The sequence below is a fragment of the Meleagris gallopavo genome, chromosome 1, assembly GCF_905368555.1.
Source record: "Meleagris gallopavo chromosome 1, MGAL_WU_HG_1.1, whole genome shotgun sequence".
In the NCBI taxonomy this organism is placed as follows: Eukaryota; Metazoa; Chordata; class Aves; order Galliformes; family Phasianidae; genus Meleagris; species Meleagris gallopavo.
Genome location: NC_139404.1, coordinates 50,167,897 through 50,193,925, shown reverse-complemented (window position 1 = coordinate 50,193,925; position 26,029 = coordinate 50,167,897). Strand labels below are relative to the sequence as shown.

The window sequence follows — 26,029 nt, the reverse complement described above, 5'->3', positions numbered from 1 at the left end:
CTATCACGTAACCCCTTCTAGAGGGTAGGGAAAAGCTAGGCCGAGGCGTACGTTACGTAAGCGCACGGCGTACGCAGCTTGCGTAACTCAGGCTGACGTAGAGCAGGAAGAGCCCGACCGTTTTGCGTAAAATTCTTCCGCGGGCTGTGCGGGAAGGGCTGGCGGAGGGTCGGAGGATTACGCTAATCGTGCAGCGTAGCGGCGCTTAGAGAATACGGCCGTTCGGCCAGGCGCCGGCTGCCCCCGTGGAGGAGACAACAACGGCGGTGCTGCGGCAGCGGGGCCCGGCCCAGCAGCGGCTGCTGTGGGCTGCGCGGGCTCGGGGTTCCCTCGCAGGTTGCCTGGGGGCTGTGGGTTCAGCGCCCGAGCAGCAGCGGGAGGGACAGTAGCCGTGATGTCTGCTTTCTCAGGCTGGGAGAAAATGGCTTGATGTACCCCAAACGGGTTTCAAAAGGTTGGGTCGCATCTGGCTTATTTTTCCCGTGGGAAATAACTGAGAGTAGCGCTGGATGCAAAGCACCCAAACACGGGTCAAATGCTGTTCTGATTTTACATCTTTATTATTACCTTTAGTGTAAACAACTTGAGGTCATTCTCTCCAAAAAGTATAAGTGCATAAATAAATAATCTGGTCAACATGAAAGTATTTTCAGGTAATTCCTGAAATACTAATTCCTAAAGTTCCTGGGCTCTTGCTCCTGCCATTGCCATTTCCATCAGCTATTTATTGTCAATTGAAAAGAGAAGACCCAAAATGAACCAACTTCTGTTAAGATGAATAACACTGAAGCACACAGTTTATCCCAAAACCTCTCAAATTGTTCCAAGAAGATAAAAATGCAGTCGGGGAGACAGCGACCTTGCACAAATCTTCATCCCAGCCTTGGCAGTTATCAGCTGTACGTTTGCATGAGTTTTCTGCCTATTCTTTGGCATCTCCAATCCCTCCAGGAGTTATTGCAAATGTGGCTTCGTTTTCAGGCATCTCAGGACTGGGAAAAAAAAGAAACCCACAAGTGTTAAATGTAGTTATGGAATGGTCTCTCAAAGGATTTAAATAAAAGCAACGTGGAATACCTCAACATCTATGAGATGCGATTGATGTTATCAAGATGAGAAAACATGAAACCCACCTCTCTGAAGATGAGAAACAAGTGAGGAGAAAGGAGGAAGTGTGGGAGAAGAGAAGACTGTGCAAACTTGTCTTCCATGTTTCAGATCCTGCTGACCAGGGAGCACTGGTCTCTCCACACAGTTCTGCTAATACGTTTTTTAATACCTGCATCTGCCCCAGCTCAGCGTGTAAACTGATACCCACTGAGGTCAGCAAAACCGAGTGATTTAACAGCTCTGGAATGTTCCTGCCAAGGGACAACCATGGCTCTGGGCAGCCTGGTCTAGTGGTTGGTGACCCTGCACGTAGCAGGGTGTCTGAAACTAGATGATCATTGAGGTCCTTTTCAACCCAGGCCGTTCTATGGTTCTGTGATTCTATGATTTGATAGTCTTCTTGAAGAGATGAACATCTAGTAGGATTTATGAGGAAAGGTTACATAATGTAATACATACGATATGCAAGACAACTTGGAATCTACTAATCTAAACCTCCCAATCGCTCTGTCCTTTCAGATTTTCTCTCAACATACCATGCAGATGCATGCTTCATTTGAAACCACCAATCAGTTCACAAGCTATTAAGTTTCAGTGCAGTGAACTTTGACACCCTACTGTGTTCATAAAGCAGCTTCATTCCTGCAAAAGGACATAGATTTACCTGTCGTATATCTTTGCAATACGCAGCTCCCCTCTCCCTTTCCTCAAACTAATTCGGGTAGTTGAAGCGTGAGCAAGGATGTGGCCACCAACGGGCTTCTTTGGGTCTGCCTGAAAGCTAAATCAGCAAAAAGAAATAAAAAAAAGTGATGATTCACCATGCAATTTCCATAGGCTAATAGATTAACTGTCAGGCAATGCACAGTGAAGTCAGTAATGAATAATGAAGGATCTAAACACACTTGCCTCAACATAGGATGCTCAATGCTCAATGTCCTCTCATCAAATTCAAGAGGTTCAAGAATGTAAACCCTACACAACGTATATACACTGCTTTAAGAGACAATTGGGTGTTTTTTTTCAACAGTTGTTATGTTTCATTCTGTTCATTCAAGACAATCTTGAAATCCTCATGCCAACCAGGAAACATAGATCATTTTAAAAAATTGAGAGAAACCTATAGGTGTCATCTGTGAATGACTCGTGATACCAGAAAGGCCAAAGAACAGCCTGAAATAGTTAGAACATGAGGAGCGTGCCTTCATGTCAATGCCTCTTGCTCAGTCTCAGTTCTCATCTCTGTTAAATACGTAACCAAATATGTAACCAAAAATTAGAAATGCAACAGTGAGTATCGTACGTCATAGTTGCTCCTGGATCAGCAGTCATCTGATTGGTCACAAACACAGCCACATTATATTCTGCAATAGAAAACAATGCAAAGAAGGTGAACTGTATCAAATTAGATTTCAAAAATATCCTCGTGTTCAGGGAAAGATCAAGGTTGCTACTGCCGTGCTTCAAATTTCAAAGGAAAGAGAAGCAAATGTTCGTTATGCCTGCTGGCTGGGTTTAACAGGAAGACAGCCTAACTTTGCTCTTGTGTCAGCTGTAATGTTTATGCCAAAAATGAGCACTTTTCAGAGTTCTGCTGAAGAAGTCTTTCTCAATTCCCATCTTCTCCATGGGCTCCATGCCCTAGGCCTCTTCTCCCTCCCTCTGACTGTTTCCCTTTTTTTTTTTTTTTATATTTACTACATAAGCACATTTACTCATTCTTTATCAGTGTTTCTGAGCCATTCCAAAAAAGGAAGAATCCTGTTCATTCCATCCTCGTCCCTCAGAGCACTGTGCAGCAATTAGAAGGAGGCGATGAACACAGCCTTCTCCTCTGTACCTTCTCCATTTTTATCCTGTTCTCCATGTTTCTTGTGTATTTAGACTGTAGAAGCTAGGGGAAGGCTGGAAATTTGTCCAGTTTCAAAATCTATCCTCCTATTTAGGACTTCTCTAGGAATTTTAAATGTTAAATAATTCTAAAGACTCCTTTATCTGTCACCTTGAAATAATATACTTTTGTTTCTTTTTGGTAACTGTCAGAAGCATTAAGTGAGCAAGGGCCAGTACCTGATTTGATAATATTGATAATACACTTAGTGGTCATGACACCAACAATTGCTGTTTCAGTAACACCAATCCATGTTGTCCATATTTTGCAATGTTTCCTTTACCTTCTGATATTTTTTGGAGCCTGGACAGCATCTGAGCGAGTTTCTGTTGTCGTTCAGCCAGCTCTCCACGGCCACTGAAATCCACACGGAAGAGTGCCATGATGGAGTCAATGATCTGTATTGTAATTGCACTGAATAAGTCAATACAGTGAAAAACAAACAAACAAACAAAAAAACTATTCTGAAAGCAGCAAGTGTATGAAAAATAAAAATTAGTCTTGTACCAGTAGCTTGAAGATACCAGCTTCCTCATGGAATTTGGCTGCTACATAGTCAAGCAATTCCATCTGATGTTCACCTGATGGGAAGTATAGTTGGCAAATTAAATTAGGGCCAGAAAGAACTCTGAAGCAAGAAAAGCCTGAATTTTGAAATTCCACTTTAAATGCCTGCATTCTTTGTATTTTCACCACCAGCAGTTCTAAATGCCAATTAACAAGCTTCTTCTCCAGAACCCAATAGTGCTTATGCTTCTGCAGGCTCCAGTTTCCACTTGCCCAACCAACAGCACTTCTTTGTGAAGAGCTCCACAAAAAAAGTCTTGTTTTGAGAATTGAAAACCAACAGAATTGTTTGAAACATTGAATTAAATGACACAAAGAAATTCTATAGCCATATTATTTATGTTTGTGTAAAAGTCCAGTTTACTTGAAGTATTAATGCAATGTCTTCTGTCAGAGTGCATGAAACTGTTTCCGTGAAGGTCCATTCACAAAATTATAGAGAATTATTGACTGCATTTATAGAGTTAGCTTACATTCAGACATTCATTGTTGCTTCTGTTACTAAGATGGTACAGTAACAATGATAATACACATGGTGGAATTGTTGCAGCATTCTGCAGAACCTTGCCTAGTACAGCTGGGCTGGAATACTTACCCTGAGCTAGTCTACTAGAGTACGCCACCAGAAAAAGAAAATAGAAGCTAGCTAGTAACATTTTTGTTAGCAACAAAATGTAATTAACTATCCTTAAGCGGGCAATCTCACTTAAGTAACTGAAAACTATTAAAACAGAAGCCTTGGAGAAGAATCATAGTTATCATAGCAGTTGCAGTGATGGTCTTACTGGTATATGCACGTGCATACAGCACGTTGTCAAGGACTGCGTCGTGGTCAACGTTGAAGCGATCAGCAATGTCACGGAGACGGTCTGGTCGGCTGACGTCCATCAGAGTTAAGGATTTCTCTCTGTACAAACCATGCTCTGAAAACACTAGAGTTCCATCCCAAAATAAATATATGGGGGAAAAATATATATATTTATTCTAATCCTAGAGAAGATTGACTTTTCACGCTGTCTTACATAGCCTAAGGACAGCTTGGGGCTCTTGATGATAACTATTTTGTGTTTAGGGTTTGACATATGGATATACATGCTCTGGGAATTTAGCAGCAAGTAAAACCTATTTTAACACAGTCTATCACAGACATTAAGTTAGTTCTTACATAAATTTATTTTGAGATAAAGAGAAATACTTACATCACCTATCATCTACCGTTACATCTATCCTCTGCCTATCTGTTTATTTATTCATTGCTTTCTGTAATCTGTCACTTTGGGATGTTAAATCCCAAAGAAGTACTTAAAAGAAAATCTGTATTCTGACTAACTTTTCCAGCTTGGATTAGATAAAATTACAGAGGAAAAGCAACTGCCCTGTGGGCATTACACACTGCGCTCTCCAAGTTTTCTGTGCCCATCATATTCTTTCCCATGCATGAAGCCATCTGGAGCCTCCTACTTGCTTGAAATTAGAACAAAATGAACTGTCTTTCCAGTTCAAGGTACCTGTAGCTTTCGGAAGCCCAAAAGATACAAAGTGTTTTCAGTATCAATGAAGATAATCTTTCCACCCGTGTAGCCGTTGGGCCCCGGCAGCTGAGCTGTCACTGGAATGAATCAGAATTAAATGAATAGCTGGAAAAAAATATTTTCTCACACTATTATTTTTAATAAACTATGATGACTGTTTACCTGTGTCACAGAGATCCACTGGTTTTAATCAACGTGGAAATCACTAGTTTAGCCTCTTTGAAGTGAATAAGCTAAAGTACTCAATCCATTCAGTTGTGATCATTCAGGCGAAAGAATATAACTCTGCTGACTAACTTAGATTGCACTGAATGGAAGAGTCTTCATTTTTCCAGAAGGCTCCACAATTCCCTTTATGCCACACTGTCCATTTAAGTGAATGTTTGTCTACCCAGTGTCCTGTAGCTATATTCCAGAAGTGTAATAGTTACAATTGTTATTACTGACTACTATCTACACATTGTGAGATAGTGCTGTGGAATCAGAGTCCTGGCACTGCCAAAGTCTTTGTTTAACCAGTTCATGTTAGCCAGTGGTATCCTTTCAGTGCCCTTTCAGAATGTCATTGTCAGCAGAACTTTTTGAACCCAGGAAATTAAAAGCATTGCTGACAAAGAATCTTGCCTTTGCAACAGCAATGCTCCTGTCCCTCTATGACTCCTATTTGTGCTTTGCTTTTCCAGGTAGTGTGTATTGCTCCCTAAGATGGCTTATGGTCTTCTCTCTCCTTCTGGCAACACTTAGATTGATGTGAGCAGTATTAATGAGTAATTATCTATGTGAGTTCTGTATTCTAACACATCTATTAGAATGAGTCACCCAGTTTTTTTCACTATATTTCTAGAGACGAATACTCTGACTTGCTTTTATGAATTTTTACATTGTTGTAAAGAAAAAAACCAACACTCCCTGCTTCAAGGTAACACACTTACCACAAAGGGTATGAGATAGCTGTGTTTTGCCTGTCCGAAACTCTGTTAAATAAAGAAAAAAAAGGTCACTTTCTACTTTTTTTGTCTTTTCTTCCAAGTTTGCCAAATTCTGTTACTGCAAAAATTCACCTCTGTTTCTCTATTTGTACATTTGTACATTTAGATCCTGAGATATAAATCACATTATGTGCAGTAGAAATATCTTGCATGAAAAGCAAAATCTGAAATGCTTTCATCTGATCTTGCTTGACTGCACTGTTTATTTCTACTTTTCTGTAGAAGTTAAGTACCACAAGGCATGGAAGGGAAATTGGTAACTGAGGAAGGAAGAAAAATGAGTGGTTGGATCCACTTTGACCCCCCAAAACAGGATCAGGCCCAGTTGTATTTTCAACTAAATGATCAAGAAGTTTTTTAATCTCACTACATCAGATCATACAGGTTTCCCATTTATCTTCTCCAAAGAGAAGATTACTGTGTTTTCCAAACTCTTCTTACTGTTTTTGAAGTGTTAACCACTCACTGATGGAATTTACTCTAACAACTGATTGCAAAATCTTGTACGAAATTCAATGCATCCCAAGTGTACATAAATAGAATATCTTCTGTGCCATTACTGAAGAGGAACAGAGATTGCATCAGGGAAATCTTTTCTATAATAGGAAATAGTTAATAGTAGTATTAAGAATGGTATGTCATTCTGAATCAGTATGCCCCTCAAGTCCAGTGATTACTCAGCTCAAACTTAGTCTGCAAGCAATTCAACATGAAAAAAGGGAAAAAATATATGGATTATTTCTTCTTCCACTCATGCAAGTACTCATCTTTGACTACAGTTTGATGTTTCACTGAAGTGATCCAGCTTGATTTAAAATCTACACTATTCTTTGTCTGTTTAATAATACAAATTAAATGTAGTTTTCTCACCTCCAAAGGCTTCAGTGATTGCCATGCTTTCAATCCCACCACCCAGAAGTTTGCTGCAGAAAGGAAAACAATTATGATATAGTTAAAACCACAAAATCACAAGAGGAAATGAAAAAAGAGAATTTTTTTCTGCTTCAAGACACGTTATATCTGTCCTAAAGCAAGGCACTAAATGAGCACTGATTGATAAAATTTAAATCAATCTTCCTTACTGAATGCGAGAGAAAAATGTATAGACATTATTACTGGAAAAGATAGAAAGCATGGCTGAAACATAAAGTTCCATAGAAGTATTTCAAGGGAAGTCTTTTAGACTTGACAATTTTGATTGTAGGCCTTCAGGTTGTTTATTTAATTAGGTGAAAAAATGATGATCAGGATCATCAAATGATGGTCAGGATTTTTGGATGCAAACTGTTTATTTACAATGACTACCTGGTTTCCCTCAGAAAAGGAGTTGGTTTTGTTGCTCACAAATTCAGGCATCTTTGAGCGAGCACAAGCTCTAAATGCAAAATAACCTACATGTCCTAACTCATTCTTTGTTCTTTTATATTTTTGTTTCTCATTCAAGACAATAAATATAATCAGAACAGTCTGTACTAAGGCAGGATAAAAGTAGATGTAAGTTTACTCGAATTCCTGGCTGCCAGTAGTAATATGAAATACCATCTTCCGTTTTTCACTGTACTCAAATGCAGTTAGGAAGCCTGGCTCCTAAGGAAGACCAAAGAGAACATGAGAGGTTTATTCTGTTGAGCTTTAAGCTGAAGGCAGAGCACAATATCCCACCCGGATGGCTTCTGTCTACCACAGCCTCATTTACACACACTGGGTATGAAAAGCACCACAACATTCGTCTGGTTGCTGCAAAACATAAAGTATATAAAGAATAATGAACTGGATTATTTTCAAAATTATCTTGATGATGTGGTGAAAAATTCTATATAGAGAAATGTTGCACAGCAATTTAGAGAGGCCAGCATAAATTTAAATTATCAAGAAAGTGATTGGCTTACAATCAGCTTATTTGCAGCTTCTTTAATCTTGTCCACTTTGACCTCTGACAGCCCTTTTACATTGCACAGTGCTCGTCTTGTTGTCATCTGGATTCCTTTGATAGTGCAGATCCCAACTGACTTCAGTTTTTTAATATCTGCCACGTTCTGCAAAGAAAGTTCCTTTCTATGAATACTTGTGACAGATAACAACCAGTTGGCAAATTAAACCTTTGAAACACTTTGTTATACACTCATCTGCACGTATATTTTCACAAAGAAACGTATTGACAAAGTAAACTCTTCCTTGTGTAGTTTGTGACACCCAAATATCAGAAAACTTTGAGTCACATCAGTGTGAGGGACCGTGGCACAGGCTGTGTTGGGTCTGGTTGTACTCAGCCTGTCCCTGTTCAGTGCTGGTCTTTCTAGATCCAAGCTAGTAAAGATCCAATAGTAAGGAAACAGAATGGATTATTTCAGATGTTGTAGAGTCTAACCTAAAAAACCCTGTCAAATTCAATCTGTCCTTGTTCCCCTTGCACAGATAATCTATAAACCAAGTAATCTGATCACAGCTGGGAGCTGACTTGCATAGGTGGTAGGATGCTGACTCTAACCGCTGTGACTCTGTAAGCATGTTGACAGCAAGTCCAAAGCAAAACACACCTAACCTGCCAGATCCAACAGGCACTTGCATCTGGAATGGGCTTACTAGAGTTTTTAATTCATTGGATACAGCATGACTTCATTCAGCACCCTGCAGGCGTGTTTTGCCTCCTCCCACCTCACTTTAGAAATCTGATATCATTGGAAACGTAAAGGCAAAGAACAAATAACTCACAAGAAACACAGCATGGGAAAGGTTGGGGGTAATACTGCAATTTACCATCTCTAGCCAAGTTATTTATTTAAAAGAACAAACAAACAAACCACACTATGAGCTGGATGAATCACTTGTTTATCTAGTGTGTGGATATATGAGACTTAAGATGGGAGGGGGGCTATGGAAAGAATTAGCTGTTGTCATTGGGAAGCTTATTTTTCATCCTGTGAGATATTTTTGACTACTACATTAAGAGGGATAGGTGAGGTAAAATCAATCACAAATAGAAATTACTCTTCCACTCAAAAAAAATAATAATAATAATAAAATAAAATAAAAACAGTAATTAAAACCAAACCAAACCAAAAAAACAATATTGAGCTGTTGTTCATGTAGTGTTTTTATATTAAGGCAATAGATTTCTGCTGCAAAGACCATTTTTTTAAGCCAAAGCTCATTCTTCAACTTCCTCATTTCTTCAGTGGCCTTGTTTTACTGATCTCATCAAACTTGAGGCTGTTCCACATTACAATTTCCCTGAGCAGCAGATCTGGCTTCAGAAGTTCTTGTTCTCTGCTTCCTAGATACATCTTTTACCAATTGTCTGTTTACCAGCCAAAGTGCTAGAATTCTCTTCTTCTGGTCGATACCACGAAGCATTCAGCAGTTGTCCTGGCTGAACACACCGACACACCTGCCCCCTTACACCAGCTGCTTATCCTGATCCTCCCAACCTTTTTATGTAGCATCTCTGTCCTAGTTGTATGCCTCTGAGATGGAAACAGGAGCAGAGCAAGAATTTAAATGAATAAACAAACAAACTACATAGATCGTATTTTTTGTTGTCGTACTTTTTGCATGAATTGATTTACAAATGTAGTTCACAGTGTGGCTACAACAGACGTGCCAGAAGAAGCAATTGCACATGCCTGAGGGTAGGAACACTCAGCAGTGGCATTGGGATCACTATCAAACGCTTTAGAACATCAAACCCCAGCCTGGGTTCTGCAAATCTGACTCTTTGTGGCTGTGCTGACACACCTACTAAATACTTTTCTCCCTATCCCTCTGAGGGGAAAAAATCTAAAACCATAAAAACTACTTTAAGCAAGTGAAATTAATAGGTATAAGTCATCATATGCTCACTGGCACAGATGAGAATAACATCTTCCCCTAAGAAGTAGGAATAAACACTTGGATAGGAGATGAAAAGTAATAGAAAAGGGGCAGGATACTCTCAGTAAGCCAGATCTGTCTCCAAAAACAGTGTGTCGAAGAACAGTCTAAGTCACTACTCTTTATTTTCAAGATTTTCCATAACTTAGCAACATTTTTCTGCATTATGTGCCTCCTTTGATATTGACAAGCTTATACAGCTCTCTTCCAGCTCATGAGGTCAGCCTCTTTGGACTAATTTTAATTTTTTAACATGAGAATTTGTGTATTTTTCTTATACTGTACCATCGTTACAGCTCACTACCTCATTATCCTCTCCAGAACTCTTTAAAACCCCGACAATGAATTGTCAATAAGAAAGTGAACAACAATTACACTGCTGACACGCTGACTGCATTAACTATAATGCTGGATAACACAATGCTGTCCCACTGTGTCTGTGTCATCCCTGTCTGTATCCATCTACAGTCGTTTATCTTAAATTGGAAATTACTTCAGGCAAACCAAACTTCTTATTCTGCTTTTCTAACACTGAACATTCTGACCCATTAATCAGCCTCCAAGGTAAATATATAATCACAGTAATCCAAGTAAGAAGCTAATGCTTATGTGACAGTAATGTTCGTGATGAGAACAATTCATATTTGATGAAAAAACTCTCCACTTACTTCTCCAGCTATTAACAGTTTGTTCACTCCCACTCTACTCCCTTAAACAGCCTTCCAAAAATAATTTAGCAACAACTGCCACAGTGTAATTTCAAGGGAACCAAAAATGCAGGTATAATTACAAAGACTGGCAGGAACAGGAAGTGATCTACTACATGGTTTTCATATAAGTTAGCAGCTAGTTGGCTTTTCAAGAAGTACTGGGTGCTAAATATTTTGAATATCTTGACACTTTATGTAGGAATCTAGTGAGAATGAGATATTTTGGAAACCTGTCTTATCACCAAAGGCAAAATTTGTCTTCACATGACTGGTTTAGAAAGAGGAGAAATTTCCATGGACAATGATGTGCTGATAAGTCATTGGTAATACTTACAATCCCATGCTTTTGTAGCAGGTCAATGTCCTGAAAAAAGGATTCCTAAAAATAAAATAAAATAAAATAAAATAAAATAAAACATTGAAAATAGATTTTTATTTTTCTTAAAATTATATCTATCCCACTCTATGCTTCAAATTTGTAAACCTTGAAATGGTTTTCTCTAATAACACGTCTTGTTGAACTACCAAAATAAGAAAACCCAGAGTAAGCCAAGAAGGCCTACACATTTCCTACCACTTTCTTCATCAAATATATCTTCACAGGCAAGTAATTCTCTGCTGTGTTAATAAACTTGTGTTAGGATCACGTCTTGACTCTTTCATACACTGTTCTTCAGCCTTGTCTGGCTGATGACCATTCTTTGGAAGCTTCAAATTAACTGATAATCCTCTGCCATTTAATATTGAAGTACAAGATATAAAGCAATAATGATAATTCCATTAAAAACTGGGCATAGCTTTGGAAAGGTTAGTGAAGAGCATCTGAAGAACACAACTGTACAGAGACTCTGACAATGAGATTTTCTTGCTGTAAGACTGTAACAAAATTTTAAACAAATTGAACTTCCTCTTGGTGGTCTTTGGGGACTTCCTGTCTCTCTGTGGGCTTCAATACACTGTAACAATACCTTCAGACATCTGCTGCACCTGTTTTTCAAAGAACCATAAATTTACCTCATCATCCTGGTATCCAGATTCTTCTTGGACTACTTGATCCTCCATAGCCTTCATTGTGAAAGAGCAGGCAATAAAGTATCGATCGGTGCTGAGAAATGCAAACAAAGATAGTATTGGGACCGTAATAAATGTGCAAGTAACTGTAAAAGAACTTTTAAAATGACCTCAACCTGCACAAACTTTAAGTATGTCATCACATACGGATTTAAACTCGGATTTTGCATCCCTCTCTTTCTCTAAAAGGAGAAAACCTACTGTGTTACTCTCCAGTGAACTAATTAACACCAGGTTTAACTGGTGTTAAGAAAACAGAACTCACTCCCCTGTAAGAATCTTGGGTCGCAGTGTGAGTTTGGAGGTGGGAACATTTTAAATGATTTATCATTAGTAGAATTTATTTCTGTAAGCAGTAGCATTGTCAGATAAAAAGGACAGTATTGCCTCTAAGTTATATGAAATAAGGAAAAATGAACAGTTCCTTACAAATATGATTTAATAACCTGCTGTACCAGTTTTATCATTTTGTAAATTGTTAGGTTGCTTCTGTCTTAGCTGTCAGCTTGCCTTCATTGCTCTAGTTTTGTAAAGTGCCTCATCCAGAAGATTGTATATGTTTGCTTATTCATCCTCCTTAATAAAGTCCATGAAAAGAATATGATGTTTTCTGTGAACTTACAAGATGAGCTACATTTCACAGAGGATGAGATAATTTAGAATAAATTGCTGCAAATAGCTTTTTTTTTTTTTTTTTTTTTCCCCCAGCTTTCAAATAGATACAGAAGGTCTGCATAATTTGTTGACAAGAATCACAGAATCACATGTTCACAGAATCATACCACTTGGAGGGGATCCTTAAAGATCATCTAGACCAACTCCCCTGCAATGAACAGGGACACGTACAGGTAGATCAGGGGCCCTCCAGTCTGACCTTGGATGTCTCCTAGGAGGGGACATCCGCCACCTCTCTGGGAGACTTGTTTCAGTGCCTCATCACCCTTGCTGTAAAACGCTTTTTCCTTATAACCAGTCTAAATCTTTTAGTCTGAAACCATTTCTCCATGTCCTATCCCAATAGACCCCACTAAAGAGTCTGTCCCCTTCTTACAGCCCCCTTTAGATACTGAAAGGCTGCTCTCAGATCTCCCCAGAGCCTTCTCTTCTCAAGGCTGAACAGCTCCATCTCTCAGCCTGTCAATCTTGTATATGCAGAAGATGGGAAAAGTGAGAAAGAAAATATAATTTTAAGATGATCTTATTTGGGTTTTGAAGTGAATATATGATGCAATCACTTTTGTTGATATTTAGAGGAAACATTCCTATAAAATTAGCTATTTCTGATAGTGTCAGGATATGGTTTTTTTGCATTGCAGCTTTCCAGTATTTAAAAGGGCATTATAAACAGGAGGGGAATCAACTTCTTACTTGGGTAGATAATGATAGGACAAGGGGGAATGATTTTAAGCACAAAGAGGGAAGGTTTTGATTAAATATCACGGGGAAGGGAATGTTGAGGCTCTGGCACAGGCTGCCCAAAGAGGCTGTGGGTGCCCCATCCCTGGAGGTGTTCAAAGCCAGGTTGGATGGAGCCTTGGGCAACCTGGTCTAATATTAAATGTGGAGGTTAGTGGCCTTGCCTGTGTCAGGGGGGTTGGAACTTGATGATCCTTAGGGTCCCTTCCTACACAAGCCATTCTATGATTCTATAGTTCTGTTTTCTTTTGTTTCAGAACCCTGATAATTACAGAATGAGAAATCATGCCTTCACTTCATACTTTATACAGGAAAAACAATTTCAATAAAATAATTAAAATTAAAATAATTGAAGAGATTTTAAACACGCTGACCTTCAAATACTGAAGAAAGAAAAACAAGTAATGCAAAAGGTATTACAACCATATCTCAACCTTCCCCTCTGTTTAAAACACCCTCCTGAAATGCACATAATCCTGCACTCCCAGCACAGTTTAAGCCTTTGGTTCTCCCTCCTACTCCTCACCGTGAGGCCACTGGCACCTCCCAGCAGAAAAATCAGGCAGCCGCAGACCTGTGCCTTCCTGCAAACTAGAAGGAACAGCAGAGCAATTATACCACACTCTAATTGAAGCTTTAGGGATGAACCAAATCCTCCTCCCGTTGTTGGTGCAGTGAAAGCTCAGAGTGTTCCAGCCGTCACAGCCTGCAGCGAACCAGATATAAGGCTGGAAGTGTGAGAACACGGCAAATCCATTAAGAAGTAAGGATCTTTGTGAGGAAATGCAACCATTTTTGGGTGCCCTAGGAACTACTTGTTGGGTACACGAGCAAAGTCTGCCTGCTGCGCTATGCTGAGCAGACATGGGCTGTGTGACAGGCACTCGTCCTGAGCCATCATGCTGGGTTTAACAAATGGTTCGTGAGCTGACAGAAACATTGCATCCCACTCGACTGGGGCCGAGCTTGGGCCTCCATTACAAGCGGTAAAACACCCTGTTCGCTCCCCCACCCCGTGGACCACCGGCACTACCCGGCAGAATCACCACAACCCCCGACCCACCCTCAGCCCCAGCACCGCCCTGAGCGCCTTCGCCTGAGGCAGCGCTCCGCCCTTCCCGCCCAGGGAATGACGGTAATGGCGGTGCCTGCTTCCTTGCCCTCCCTCCGCAGCACAACGCTGTGCGCATGCACTGCGGGCGCTTGAAAAATCGAGCACTTTATGTTCGTGCCTGGATTCTCAGTGCCTAAGGCTCTGTCTGCAGAGAGGAACTGGCTGGCACAGCTTTTGAAAACGGCATTATTCCACAAGAGCTGTTCCAGAAGAGCACTTAGGCGGGCAGTCCTTTAGCCTACAGATGAATCCCTTCACAAAGCATGCTTTTACTCCAGGACGGAGCGCACATGCAGGAAGTGATCTTTTTGTTGCTTCTAAGTGGCTCCACAACAGCTAATGCATGTGTAAACAGGCTTCTGAACAGGTTGCCCAAAGTAGTGCTGGATCCCCATCCCTGGAGACATCCAAGGTCAGGCTGGAGGGGCTCTGAGCACCCTGATCAAGATGTGGGTGTCCCTGCTCATTGCAGGGGAGTTGGACCGGATGGCCTTAAAGGATTCTTTCCAATTCAAACAATTCAATGATTCTGTCACATTTCCTTTTCTTGGAAGAGCCAATGAACGCACAGAGTCTGAAGACCATCTTCCAATCCAAGGTGCAATTTTGGATAACAGATTACACCCAACATCCTCAAAGAGCTGGGATCACTAACTGTTCACTTGGCTCCCAGCAGATGTTAAAGAATCACAGAATCATTTCGGTTGGAAAAGACCTCTAATATCACCTAGTCTAGCTATGAGCCCATCCCCACCATGCCCACTAACTGTCTCCCTCAGTGCCACATCCACACGGTTCTGGAACACCTCCAGGGACAGCTGGTGCCACTGCAGCACTGCTTTCCTGGGAAGAAATGCTTCCTGATGTTCAGCCTGAACCTCCCCTGGTGTCACTTGAGGCCATTACCTCTCATCTTATCACTGTTACCTGGGAGAAGAGGCCGACCCCCACCTCATCACAGCCTCCTCTCAGGTCATTGTAGAGAGCAGTGAGGTCTCCTCTGAGCCTCCTCTTCTCCAGACTGAACAATCCCAGTTCCCTCAGCCACTCCTCATCAGACTTGTGCTCCAGACCCCTCACAGCTCCACTGCCCTTCTCTGAACACACTCCAGGGCCTCCATGTCTTTCTTGCAGTCGGGCCCAGAACTGAACACAGAACTTGGGGTGCAGCCTCACCAGAGCTGAGTACAGAGGGTCAGTCACCTCCCTGTTCCTGCTGGCTGCACTATTGCTGATACAAGCCATGATACCGTTGACCTTCTTGGCCACCTGGGCACAATGGATCTCATGTTCAGCCGGCTGTCAACTAACATCCCCAGATCCTTTTCCTCCATACCCACATAGCTTTCAAGCCACTCAGCCTCAAGCCTGTAGCGATCCATGGGGTTGCTGTGAACGAGTGCAAGACTCCACACGTGATCTTATTGAAGCTCATACAATTGGCCTCAGTGCATTGATCCAGCCTGTCCAGATTCCACTGTAGGACCTTCCTACCCTCATGCAGATTGACATTTCCTCCCAGCTTGGTGTTATCTGCAAACTTACTGAGGGGGCGCTCAGTCCAATGCGATGACTCCACACACTCCATCACCTAACACGGCAGGCTTGCTTGCCAAACAAGTCAAGGCATTCCCATCGCATCCCATTACTGCCATCCTCACTGTGAACCTACAGCTGGGTGTTGGTGAGGTGTCATCTGCATTTCCTTTCATTTGAGATTGGAGCTGGGACAACAAGGCAAAACTCAAGTTAAACCACTGCCACAAAATATGTAAAAAATATTCAGCTGATTTTGTCACCTTAAAAAACATTTTAATCCATGGTTATAGGAGGGAAATAATGTGGTTTTTATATTGCTTGCTTCTGTGTTTTATTTAGGTCTACATAGATCAAATTCATAGAGTCAAATATATAAACATGCCTCTGAACTTTCAAGCTTGTAGTATGCCTATACCTACACAGGACAGAATAATCTGATATTTGGCCTTGCAGAATATAACCCACGAAGATTAAGCCTCCTGAGGAAATGATGTATTACATGTCTGTGCCATTAATATTAAAGAGATGCCAGGTGAATGCAGGACCACATCAGGATGGATGTGACTGGAGAAGAAAAGATGCCACAGACAATTTATTCATCAAAGCAAACAAACAAATGCAGATGGGTGAACACATGCACAGTTACTTTTCTGAGTCAAGAAGAAATATTTTTTAAGTATATAAACTGTATAAAGACATTAGGTGATAACAGTCCGAGTACCTCAAGCTTCCTTTTCTTTGTAATGATTTCAAAATATTACTGTAAAATAGATAATTCTTAATATGTGATAAAGGATGTAATGAAAAAATAAGTATAGAAGGAAGACTAGAAGAAAGAAGGCCACTTTTAAGTTTTGCAAAACCTAATCTCAGTTAACAGCCTCTCTGGAGGCATGCACCGATTTATCTTATGCAGAGGCCATCAAAAAGACAGAATAAGTAAGTAAAGCTTTCCCTTTTGAAAATGAATATTTTAAGATATGAAAAGCAAACCAGTAAAAGGCAACAATAGGGCTGAAAGGGACAAGAAGAGATTATCTAGTTCAAAGCTGAATCAACTGAACTTGGAGGATGTTTGCTTGCCTGGGGAAATTAGACTTTGTTTTACTAGAGGGTTGTGAGGTTTTTTTTTGGTTTTTGGTTTTTTTTTTAGAAAGAACCAGAAAATTTCTGGTTCTGGTTTCTGACTATCCTTGCCATCCCCCTTGAACTCCATCTTTCACTTGGCAATGCAATTTTGTTTGTAAAAGTGTGCTATACACTTTAAGCTAACTTCTAGCTTTAAAAGATCAAATAACCGTGACTAATACTTGCATTCTTGTGTCTTCTACCACAAAAGAAACAAAATGCCGGCACAGCCAGCTCTAAAATAATTGCCCCATACTGATGCATTAGTGTGCACAGCTTGCTCTTACCTGCTCTCCTCTTTTGGGGCTACAATATTGTAACCGTGTAGTTCTCTAGTATTGCCATTCCCAGTATTACAGTGAATTTCTAAGGCCTCAGGGCTGAGGCTTGTCAGGCTTGCTTTCTCTGAGCTTCGTTTGACCCTTCTATAACCTCGTTTTACTCAGCTGGGATAGCAGCTTCTATAAATGACCAGGTGTCTCTGGCTAATTTGTTTTACTTCTGTTTATCTGTGTTGTACAGCCATTCTTTCATTAAAAATAAAAGAAAAAAAAAAAAACAGTAACAAATGGTTATTATGTAGAATGAGAGATTTACAGCTAGCACAGTGATGTACTGTAGAGAGATATAGGCCTGGTGCAATAGCAGAGACCTTGAGGACTGTGTACAAGATGTGGTATAGAGGAGCACAGGCACAAGTGATGATAACAGGCAGGACATGGACTTGACAAAAGAAACTTGATGGCTATAAAGAGCTCATCAGCGATAAAATAAGTGCAAATCTGGAGCTGTCCAGCTGGTTTTAGGGTAACAAAGAAATAGTATCTATGTCATGTGCACCACGCATAGCAAAATCAGATGTAATATGGAGATGCAGACTAGAGATTAAGGGTATAAATGCATGCTAGCAAACATAAAAATGAACCAGGTGAATCCTTGAGTGAGGAAGAAACCACCAACATGAACATCATATTCCTCCTGTGAAGGACTCCAGATACTGACAGCTCTTTAGCAGTTCTCCCACACGTACCAGAATGAAACCACCAACCTTACAACCCACAGAAGTAGTGGAAGGGAGAGTGAAATACAAGGAAAAGGAGCAGAAACCAAGAACTGTGTGTGTGTGCTTCAGTTTCATAGAAGTATTCTCACTGCATCATTATTCTTTCTCTTTTTGTAAGTTATATCTGGATCAATCAATAAACATTACACCTTTTCTATTTTACTAACAATGTATTCTTGGCTTCACATATGCATCTTGTTGTCTGTAAAGCAGATTCATTACTTGGTGTGCAATGAGCCAATTCCCACGCACTCAGGAGAGATATTTCTTTTTGTTTAGACCTGGGTGCTCCGAGGAAGTTTCCACCAACCAAACAGAACACTGCAATTTTCTTCACTGTGTTCATACATTAAATGCACATGCATTCTGCCTATGTAATACAGAACACCCACTACCTATGTATTCATAAGGTTAGACAAGCATGATACTCAATATGTTATCAGCTTTACATACACACAATTCTGCACACACACACACATACACACACAGAATTGTTATAACAAAATGCAGTTGGGGAAATATGTTACTCTGAATCATGAAATAACTAATTTGGGAGACCCAGGTTTTTTTTAACACTAGAAGAGCCTTCTAAACAGCTTTAGCAAATTCTAAAATAGCTGTTCTTAACTAACTCCACACACAGAGATTTTTGTTCTGGAGAAAGTGCATGTTGTTCTACTTTAATTCAATCAACTTTATAAAGCTTATGGAAAAGATGATCAGGAAAAACAGACTGATTATGGAATAAGACTGCCCACACATGTAGCTAGGTGGGAAGTGTAGTTGCACTTGCAGACATCTTTGGTCATTTGAATTAACCTCCAAGGTCAGAAAAAAATTACTGCTGCTTTCTTCATCCTGATTTATTTACCATGAAATTATGATCAGCCTTCACAGTCAGTAACAATGCCACTGACAAGCCTGCATTTGAACTGAAGGTCAGTCACAGACCCAGTTCAAGTCTATAGGCGAATTATCTTCATTTCACTCAAGTGAAAAGGCAGAACTGCCAAAATATTCTGCTCATGGATGAAATAGGAAACCACCATCCACGCTCTGGGCCTGAGTGGAACAGTGCGTGGCCAGACTGGCATGCTCTCCCCAGCATGGCTGCTGCAGCCCTCAGACACAGCTTTGCTCTGAGCCAGCTAGGCATTTGTCATGCTCTGCCTTATATAAATGCATTTCTACTCTTTGCATTCATTCTGCTGCTTATCTGAACAGTAAAAAAAGTCAGGATGGGACCAGGCAGCTAGTGGGGTGGGGAAGAGAGTCACGAGAAATTGCTTTGGTTCGATGTTGGATCAATTTTGTCATTTGGTGGACATCCGTTGTTCCTTTAAACAGAGAATGCTCTGGAAGTGAATGCAAATACAGGAGGGAGAATTTGCGTGGTGGGAGCTGTATAGGTAGGTGCCTGAGACAGGAAAGGAGAGAGAAGCAACAGAATGAGTTCTTTAGAAAAAAACAAAAGGAGACAGAAAACTTGATTGAAGCAGACTAGACCCCAGAAAGAGTTAAAACAAGAAAACTGCTCGTAGATGAAACTGCCATGCTGCAGAACACAGGACTGTGTGTATTCTTTACAGCAAAGACATTCTGTCTCCTAATACAAACAAGCTGGAAGTACTGCAAATATTGTCTTAACTGCTATGGCCAAAAAAAGTCAATGCTTCTCTAATTTATTCACACATCAGCATTGAGAATTAATCTAAATTAGACTCAGAGCAGAGCAGCTTTATCCACAGAACACAGAAGAGCAGTTTTCAGTGTTACAACTAAAAAAGGTATAATTAATTGAATATTTTCCTTTTCTCCTCTAATATATTACAGCTCACAGAAGCGGAGTGCTTCTGTTGTCAAGTAGGTTGAATAATGTCTTTGAGTGCACTGCTCTGTTTTGTACTGAGGGCAGCATTTTCATTGGCGTGCGTCAGAAACAAGAATGTATTCAATGTGCAGCTAATAAAAAATAGATAATTTCCAAGTTACAGGACACTTCACTGGTCACATCAATAAATGGCATTTTGCAAGCAAAACATTTTGAATTCATATTTGGAGGAGGTTCAGCATTAGAGATATTTCTTCTTAAAAAAAAAAAAAAAAATCCAAACTGAAGAACATCAACTTGAAAAACTAAGAACTTTCACAGTGCTTCCATGCACTCAGCAAATTTGGAAAAGTCAATGTCTTCTAGCTCACCTTCTGAGCTTGTGATAGCTTTTTTTTTAAACCAGCCACCCTGCAGAACTGAACGTGCTCTTCTTTTGGCCAGTTTCCTACTCTCCACTTTGCTGCTGCTTCTGCAAGTGAGTTTGCATGCAAACCACAGAAACAAATAAATCTTGCTCCATTTGTATTCCATGTTTGCCAGGCTAGTAGCCAGAAGAGATCATGATCAGTTTCTTTTCAAATTTTAAAGCTTGGATAGACATCAACTGCCTTATCAGTTATTTTTACTTTAGAATAACAGTTGGAACTCTCAAAAGAGTTGTAGTTAGCCTTAAAATATGGTGTTTCCTTGATTTTGCTACACATAAAGCCTTAATTTGCAAAAGGTTCAGGTAATAATTTGCTTCAGTCTCACAATTTGAACTTCAGTGAATGATTAACGCAATGATTCTGATGTTTAACCCCTTGCTCCTCCTTCCTTGGATTATCAGTTTCTTTGCCTGCCTTTCTGGAAACATGTCTACACCTAAACATTTTCTCTGTCTGTATCACACAGTAAGCTTTCAAGCATTTCTCTCCTGGTGTTTTCTGCTGAATTAGTTATTATAAATGATAAGCAACTTTTTTTCTTCTGAAACTCAGCACAGGTTCACAGCTCTCACTGAGTTCAATATATCCCAGTACTTCCCTCTGCAATTTCTTTCTGTTTATCTGTTCCTCTTGTTGTCTTCCTACTGGATTATTAAGGCAGTGCTTTCTGCTCTAATGGCCGGACAATCCAACATGGAGGAAAGGGTCAAAGCTTCCGAGAACAAATTTCACACATGACTTCTGCTCTTAGGTCAAGGAGATGGGTAGCAAACCACATGGTGACTCTCAGATGTTCAACTGGAAAAACAGCATTCGGTATTTTAACTGAAGCCATAAGGTATTTTTAAGTGAACAGCCACTGAGCACATTCCCACCAGCACAGTGCCAATGCAGCAAAAGCAAACTGGAGATAAGAAGCTGATGAGAATAACAACAATCCTTCGTCCCAGGCATTGTGAGGAATGATTGAGCGGCCTTGAAGGTACTCTATCTAAAGTAAAAGCACCTGCAAATTGGTTCAAGAGACTGAACTACCTGGGCAGAGGATTCGCCTGTCTGTTGCTTCAGAAGGAAGTTATGTATATTTGATAGAAAAAAAGACAGAGAAGAAAATTCCAGGCACTACTGCAATACGAATGAAGTATATAGTCATCAACACTATTGAGATTCCTAAAGAGCAAATACTAAAGAAAACCTGTTGAGGAGCATAAAAGTACAACAGATGTCAAACTATCACCATTTTGAGACTAAAAAATATATCCAAAGCGCTAGAGTTTAGAAGCTGCATCTATCAATAGTTTGAAGACAACATAAGTTGTGTAAGCTCTCTTACAGGACCAGAGAATGGAAGAAAGTACTCTCAGCTGTTCTTTTAGATGTGATGGAAGGTTCTAGCGGGGAACAAGGAAGGAACATTACTGGCTAAGGGAGAGAATCTGTGGGGATAAGCTGACAAAGAAGCAGCACTAGAAAGTACAAAGCAAGGCCACTGCAGTACTCCCTGTAGGTGAGCAAATGCCTTTAGGAATTGCTAGTGTATTGCAAGGTAGATTTGGATGTCAACAAGAAGATCAGCTATGAAAAATTCACTCAACTATCTACAACATCTTCCATCCTTCTCCATATTATCACCTCTTTAGGATGAGGTGCTATTTCGGTCCTGTTTTCAGCATATATTGACACTGCCTGGAGGCTTGAAATGAATACTAGCAGACTGCGTTCCCCCCATCTAGCACAGGACTGTGAATCCAGTACCTAAGGAAGTATTTGCACTAATTTGACACTCACTAATGGATATACCTACTAGCACCTCTGATGAGTCTCAGCTATCCAGGACCAACAAACAAATCCGTGTATATATATACACACACCATCCTTATTATGGGGAGGACGTGATGTAGCAAAGCAAGCCTGCAAAGTCTTAGTAAAACAAATAATATTTTACCTTTTCCTCATTCTATAACTGGAAGATTAATTGTTTTAAATTTTGCTTGTTGGACTTGGAAGGCTTGTCTGATGAAGCTGGCAATTGCTAGAAGCTTGTCCATGTTGTAGTTCTTTCAAGAGAAAAAAGGAAGGGAGAAAAAATATTTGAGTCATCTACCACAGTGGTAAGATAAATGCCTTAATTTTCATGCATTCTCTTTAAAGAGGTTAACTCATCCACAAGTGAGACATGACTGTTTCTAGGGCAAAATACAGCATCTACCAGTGTTGGCAGCACCACACCACAGTCATGTGAAAAGAATAAAAGCATTCTCTCCTGCTGAAATTGCTAGAGAAATTGCAGGGTGGTAGAAAGCAATTACAGGCTTGGAAAATAGCTATGATAGCAGGGTAATGTCCTTATCTAGTAAAAAAAAAAAACCCAACTTATTGAATTATTCCATAAAACACCCAACAACTGCTGAAGTCAGCTGTCTCTAACAAAAGCAAGTTTGGAGATAGCTTCCCTGAAAATTTATTGGCTCCATGAAATTACTTTAACAAAATTAATGTTGCACAACACGCTCATATTCCCAGTTTCAACATGTAGGTCTGGGAAGAAAAGCGGCACCAGCAATCAGTCCTTCCCAAATATCCATTCCCTCCATAGTTACTCAGTAAAACACATTTCCCCCCTGCCACTCTGCAGTAACAAAGCAGTACCTGTAAGGGGTCTTCTTCTAACGCTCCGTAGTGGCAAGATGCTGGCTGTGGTGAGACAAACTGATGTGCTGGCAGTATGGAGTTCACTTGGATGATATTTAAAGGTGCACAAGGGCATTCCAAAGAATAAAAGGAATCTAGAATTGCTGTAACGGTGCATGTTACATAAAATGAAAAAAAAAAAAAAAAAGCACTCAAGTATGTAGCTTGGTTAAGAGAAACAGAAGTTGTTGCTTCCACTTGTTCGCAGACATGGCAGCAAAAGTCTTCATTACAAAAATGTGCAGAAATCAGCGAGATGCAGCTGACTGAATTCTGTGCATTACTGAAAGTAAGAATCCTCTGCAATAAGACTGAATATAAAAGAAAATGCTTGGCATACTTCATTTCAGATTTTAAGGAGAACAACTTGCTGTCTTGAGAGCTTTCTTTATAGGAGTGGGAATAAGGCACCCATTTTTTCCCACTTCTTCAATGTACTTTGCAATACACACGTCCTGAAATTCAATTTCAGAATGATACAATTCAGCTTACATTCAAAGCATTTATAGAAAAATAAATGGCTATCATTACCAACTTCGAATGTTCTCAGTGGCTTCTGTACCAGGTTCAGCATTCCTAGCCCTCCACCCAGTGCAACCTCTGTCTACATTTAATAATACCATTCCTCCCACCATTTCTTTCCATGATGCTTTGTCCAAATAGACACCACTTACTTTTCTCTTTCTGCCTTACTTTATTTGCTGCCTGTGCTTAGAACTTTCCCCTCCTCTGTGTGACAAATAGCCATATCTTTCTTTCTTCTAGAGCATTAACAAAAATACATCTGATGAAAACTATGTATTTCTCCTAGGCATTTTAAAGAGGTTTGCTATTCTGTGTCCAGGCACAGGAGAAAAGCTCTTGCATTTGTCCATCATACACATCATTCAGGTCCCAAGATTTCAAAACAAGAATTAAATCGGAGGCTTGTAATTAAACAGTCAAGCCTTAAGTGGCAGGCACTCACATTGACAGCAAGCTAGATGCTTATTATGGAGCATTTTTGAAAATGTAGAATACTTGTCTAGGTGACTGAATAGCAAATCAGGAAGCCGTTTTGGTAACTGCTATTTTTATTTATTTTTTTATTGTCTTGAACATTGTTCCTTGCACGCTGTTGAGCACTGGCTCACCTATCTCAACTCAGATTACAAGCTTTCCCGTGTCCTGCACAAGGCTTGGCAGGATTTCTGACAAGAAGTTATCGCCTCCAGTTGTTTAACTTTGGAACTGAAGTAGCACATTACTTCAGCAGATAATGAATGAACGAATTGTGGAAACAGCCTGCCTGCTGACCCATGGCAACAGTTTAACTTTCTCTTGGGCTGACAAGATTTAAACTGCGGTCTGAGTTTCGCCAGCTTTTACACCCAAAATGAATTGAATTACCTAGATGTGTGAGCTGGGAACCAGCTTCTAAATACAACACCCTTCCCTCCCAATAATGTGAAATATGAGATTCTTCAAATTATTCAAGCACTTGGTGAATAAGTCACATTCAAGTATTGTTTTGCCCATGTCATATCGATGAGCATTCTTTTACACTGCATTCTTGTGGGCAGTGCTTATTAGTCTTCTCCCAACAACTCATCATCTTGAAGGAATGTGGGGAAGGGAGTGGAGAATGCAAAACACAGTTATCAGTTTTAAATCCAAAACTTAGAACCTTCTTAAAGCAGAAGATACGTGTTTTACATGTTGGTATATATAAGAATATCATAGAATCATAGAATGGCCTGGGTTGAAAAGGACCGCAATGATCATCTAGTTTCAACCCCCTGCTATGTGCAGGGTCACCAACCACCAGACCAGGCTGCCCAGAGCCACATCCAGCCTGGCCTTGAATGCCTCCAGGGATGGGGCATCCACAGCCTCCTTGGGCAACCTGTTCCAGTGCATCACCACCCTCTGAATGAAAAACTTCCTCCTGATATCTAACTTAAACCTCCCCTGTCTCAGTTTAAAATCATTCCCCCTTGTCCTATCACTATCAACTCTCATGAACAGCCCTTCTCTGTTGGTATGCTCCCTTCAAGTATTGGAAGGTCACAATGAGGTCTCCCTGAAGTCTTCTCCAAGCTAAACAAGCCCAGTTCCCTCAACCTTTCCTCATAGGAGGGCTGCTCCAGCCCTCTGATCATCTTCGTGGCCCTCCTCTGGACCCGCTCCAAGAGCTCCACGTCCTTCCTGTACTGGGGGCCCCAGACCTGGACACAGTACTGCAGATGGGGCCTCACAAGAGCTGAGTAGAGGGGGACGATCACTTCCCTGTCCCTGCTGGCCATCCCTTTTTTAATTGCAGCCAGGATACAGTTGGCCTCTCGAGCTGCAGGTGCACACTGCTGGGATATATAAACAATTATATATAAGAAAAGCTCATATAAATAAATGTGTATATCAGAGAACTCAGGGAAGGAGAGCAGAGATGGAGACTGAAGGGCAATTGACTCAATTTCCAGCTTACAGCTTGCTTAAGGTGCGTTTCCTGACAGAAACAAAGCCACTTTCACCCATCATCCATTCTGAAACTAAACTGAGAAGCTGAGAAACTACACTGAGATGTCTTGAATTCATCAGTACTGAAACAGTAACAGCAGGGCTCAACTCATGAATAAAAGGAAATCCTAGAATTTAAGGAAAGAAAAAATGACAAATCCATGTAGTTTTTATTGTTACCAATATCAGAATTGGAGAAACCTTTGATTGTACTGTCTACATGACCAGAAAGCATATACATTAAGAAACAACTGAAGTTTCAATTGATGCAGGGCCTGTAACTAAAGAGAAGTGCAATATTTGGCACAGAAAAAAATTAAGACATTTCTCTTTCTCCCTTATTTTCTAAGAAGATCACATGAGCAAAAGAGAACGATCAGATAGTTTGCTGGTGTCAATGTTTAGAACTTCTAGCAGGCAGTAAAAACCCACTGTGATAAGTGGAAGACATTGAAGAACCCAAGAACAAGTGAAAAGTCTCATAGAGAAGGCAGGTGTGAATTAGGTGAAGACATATTCCTTGGATGAGATATAGAGGGTGGAAATGAGGGACCAGAAATCAAAACAGCACTGTACTCCC

General features: G+C 40.4%; 1 protein-coding gene across 1 annotated transcript; it reads right to left on the bottom strand.

The window, feature by feature from the left end:
- Positions 1-542: 542 nt before the first annotated feature.
- On the bottom strand, positions 543-14,293 carry DMC1 (DNA meiotic recombinase 1). The gene is made up of 15 exons (XM_003202282.5): positions 14,220-14,293; positions 13,683-13,747; positions 11,684-11,774; positions 11,004-11,048; positions 7,979-8,125; positions 7,594-7,676; positions 6,960-7,012; positions 6,033-6,074; positions 5,105-5,177; positions 4,354-4,445; positions 3,509-3,582; positions 3,285-3,399; positions 2,414-2,474; positions 1,775-1,891; positions 543-992 (listed from the first exon to the last, which is right to left on the bottom strand). The coding sequence occupies exons 3-15, from the start codon at positions 11,738-11,740 to the stop codon at positions 923-925; spliced, it is 1,029 nt and encodes a 342-aa protein (XP_003202330.1). The 5' UTR covers positions 11,741-11,774; positions 13,683-13,747; positions 14,220-14,293; the 3' UTR covers positions 543-922.
- Between the last annotated feature and the right edge of the window lie 11,736 nt (positions 14,294-26,029).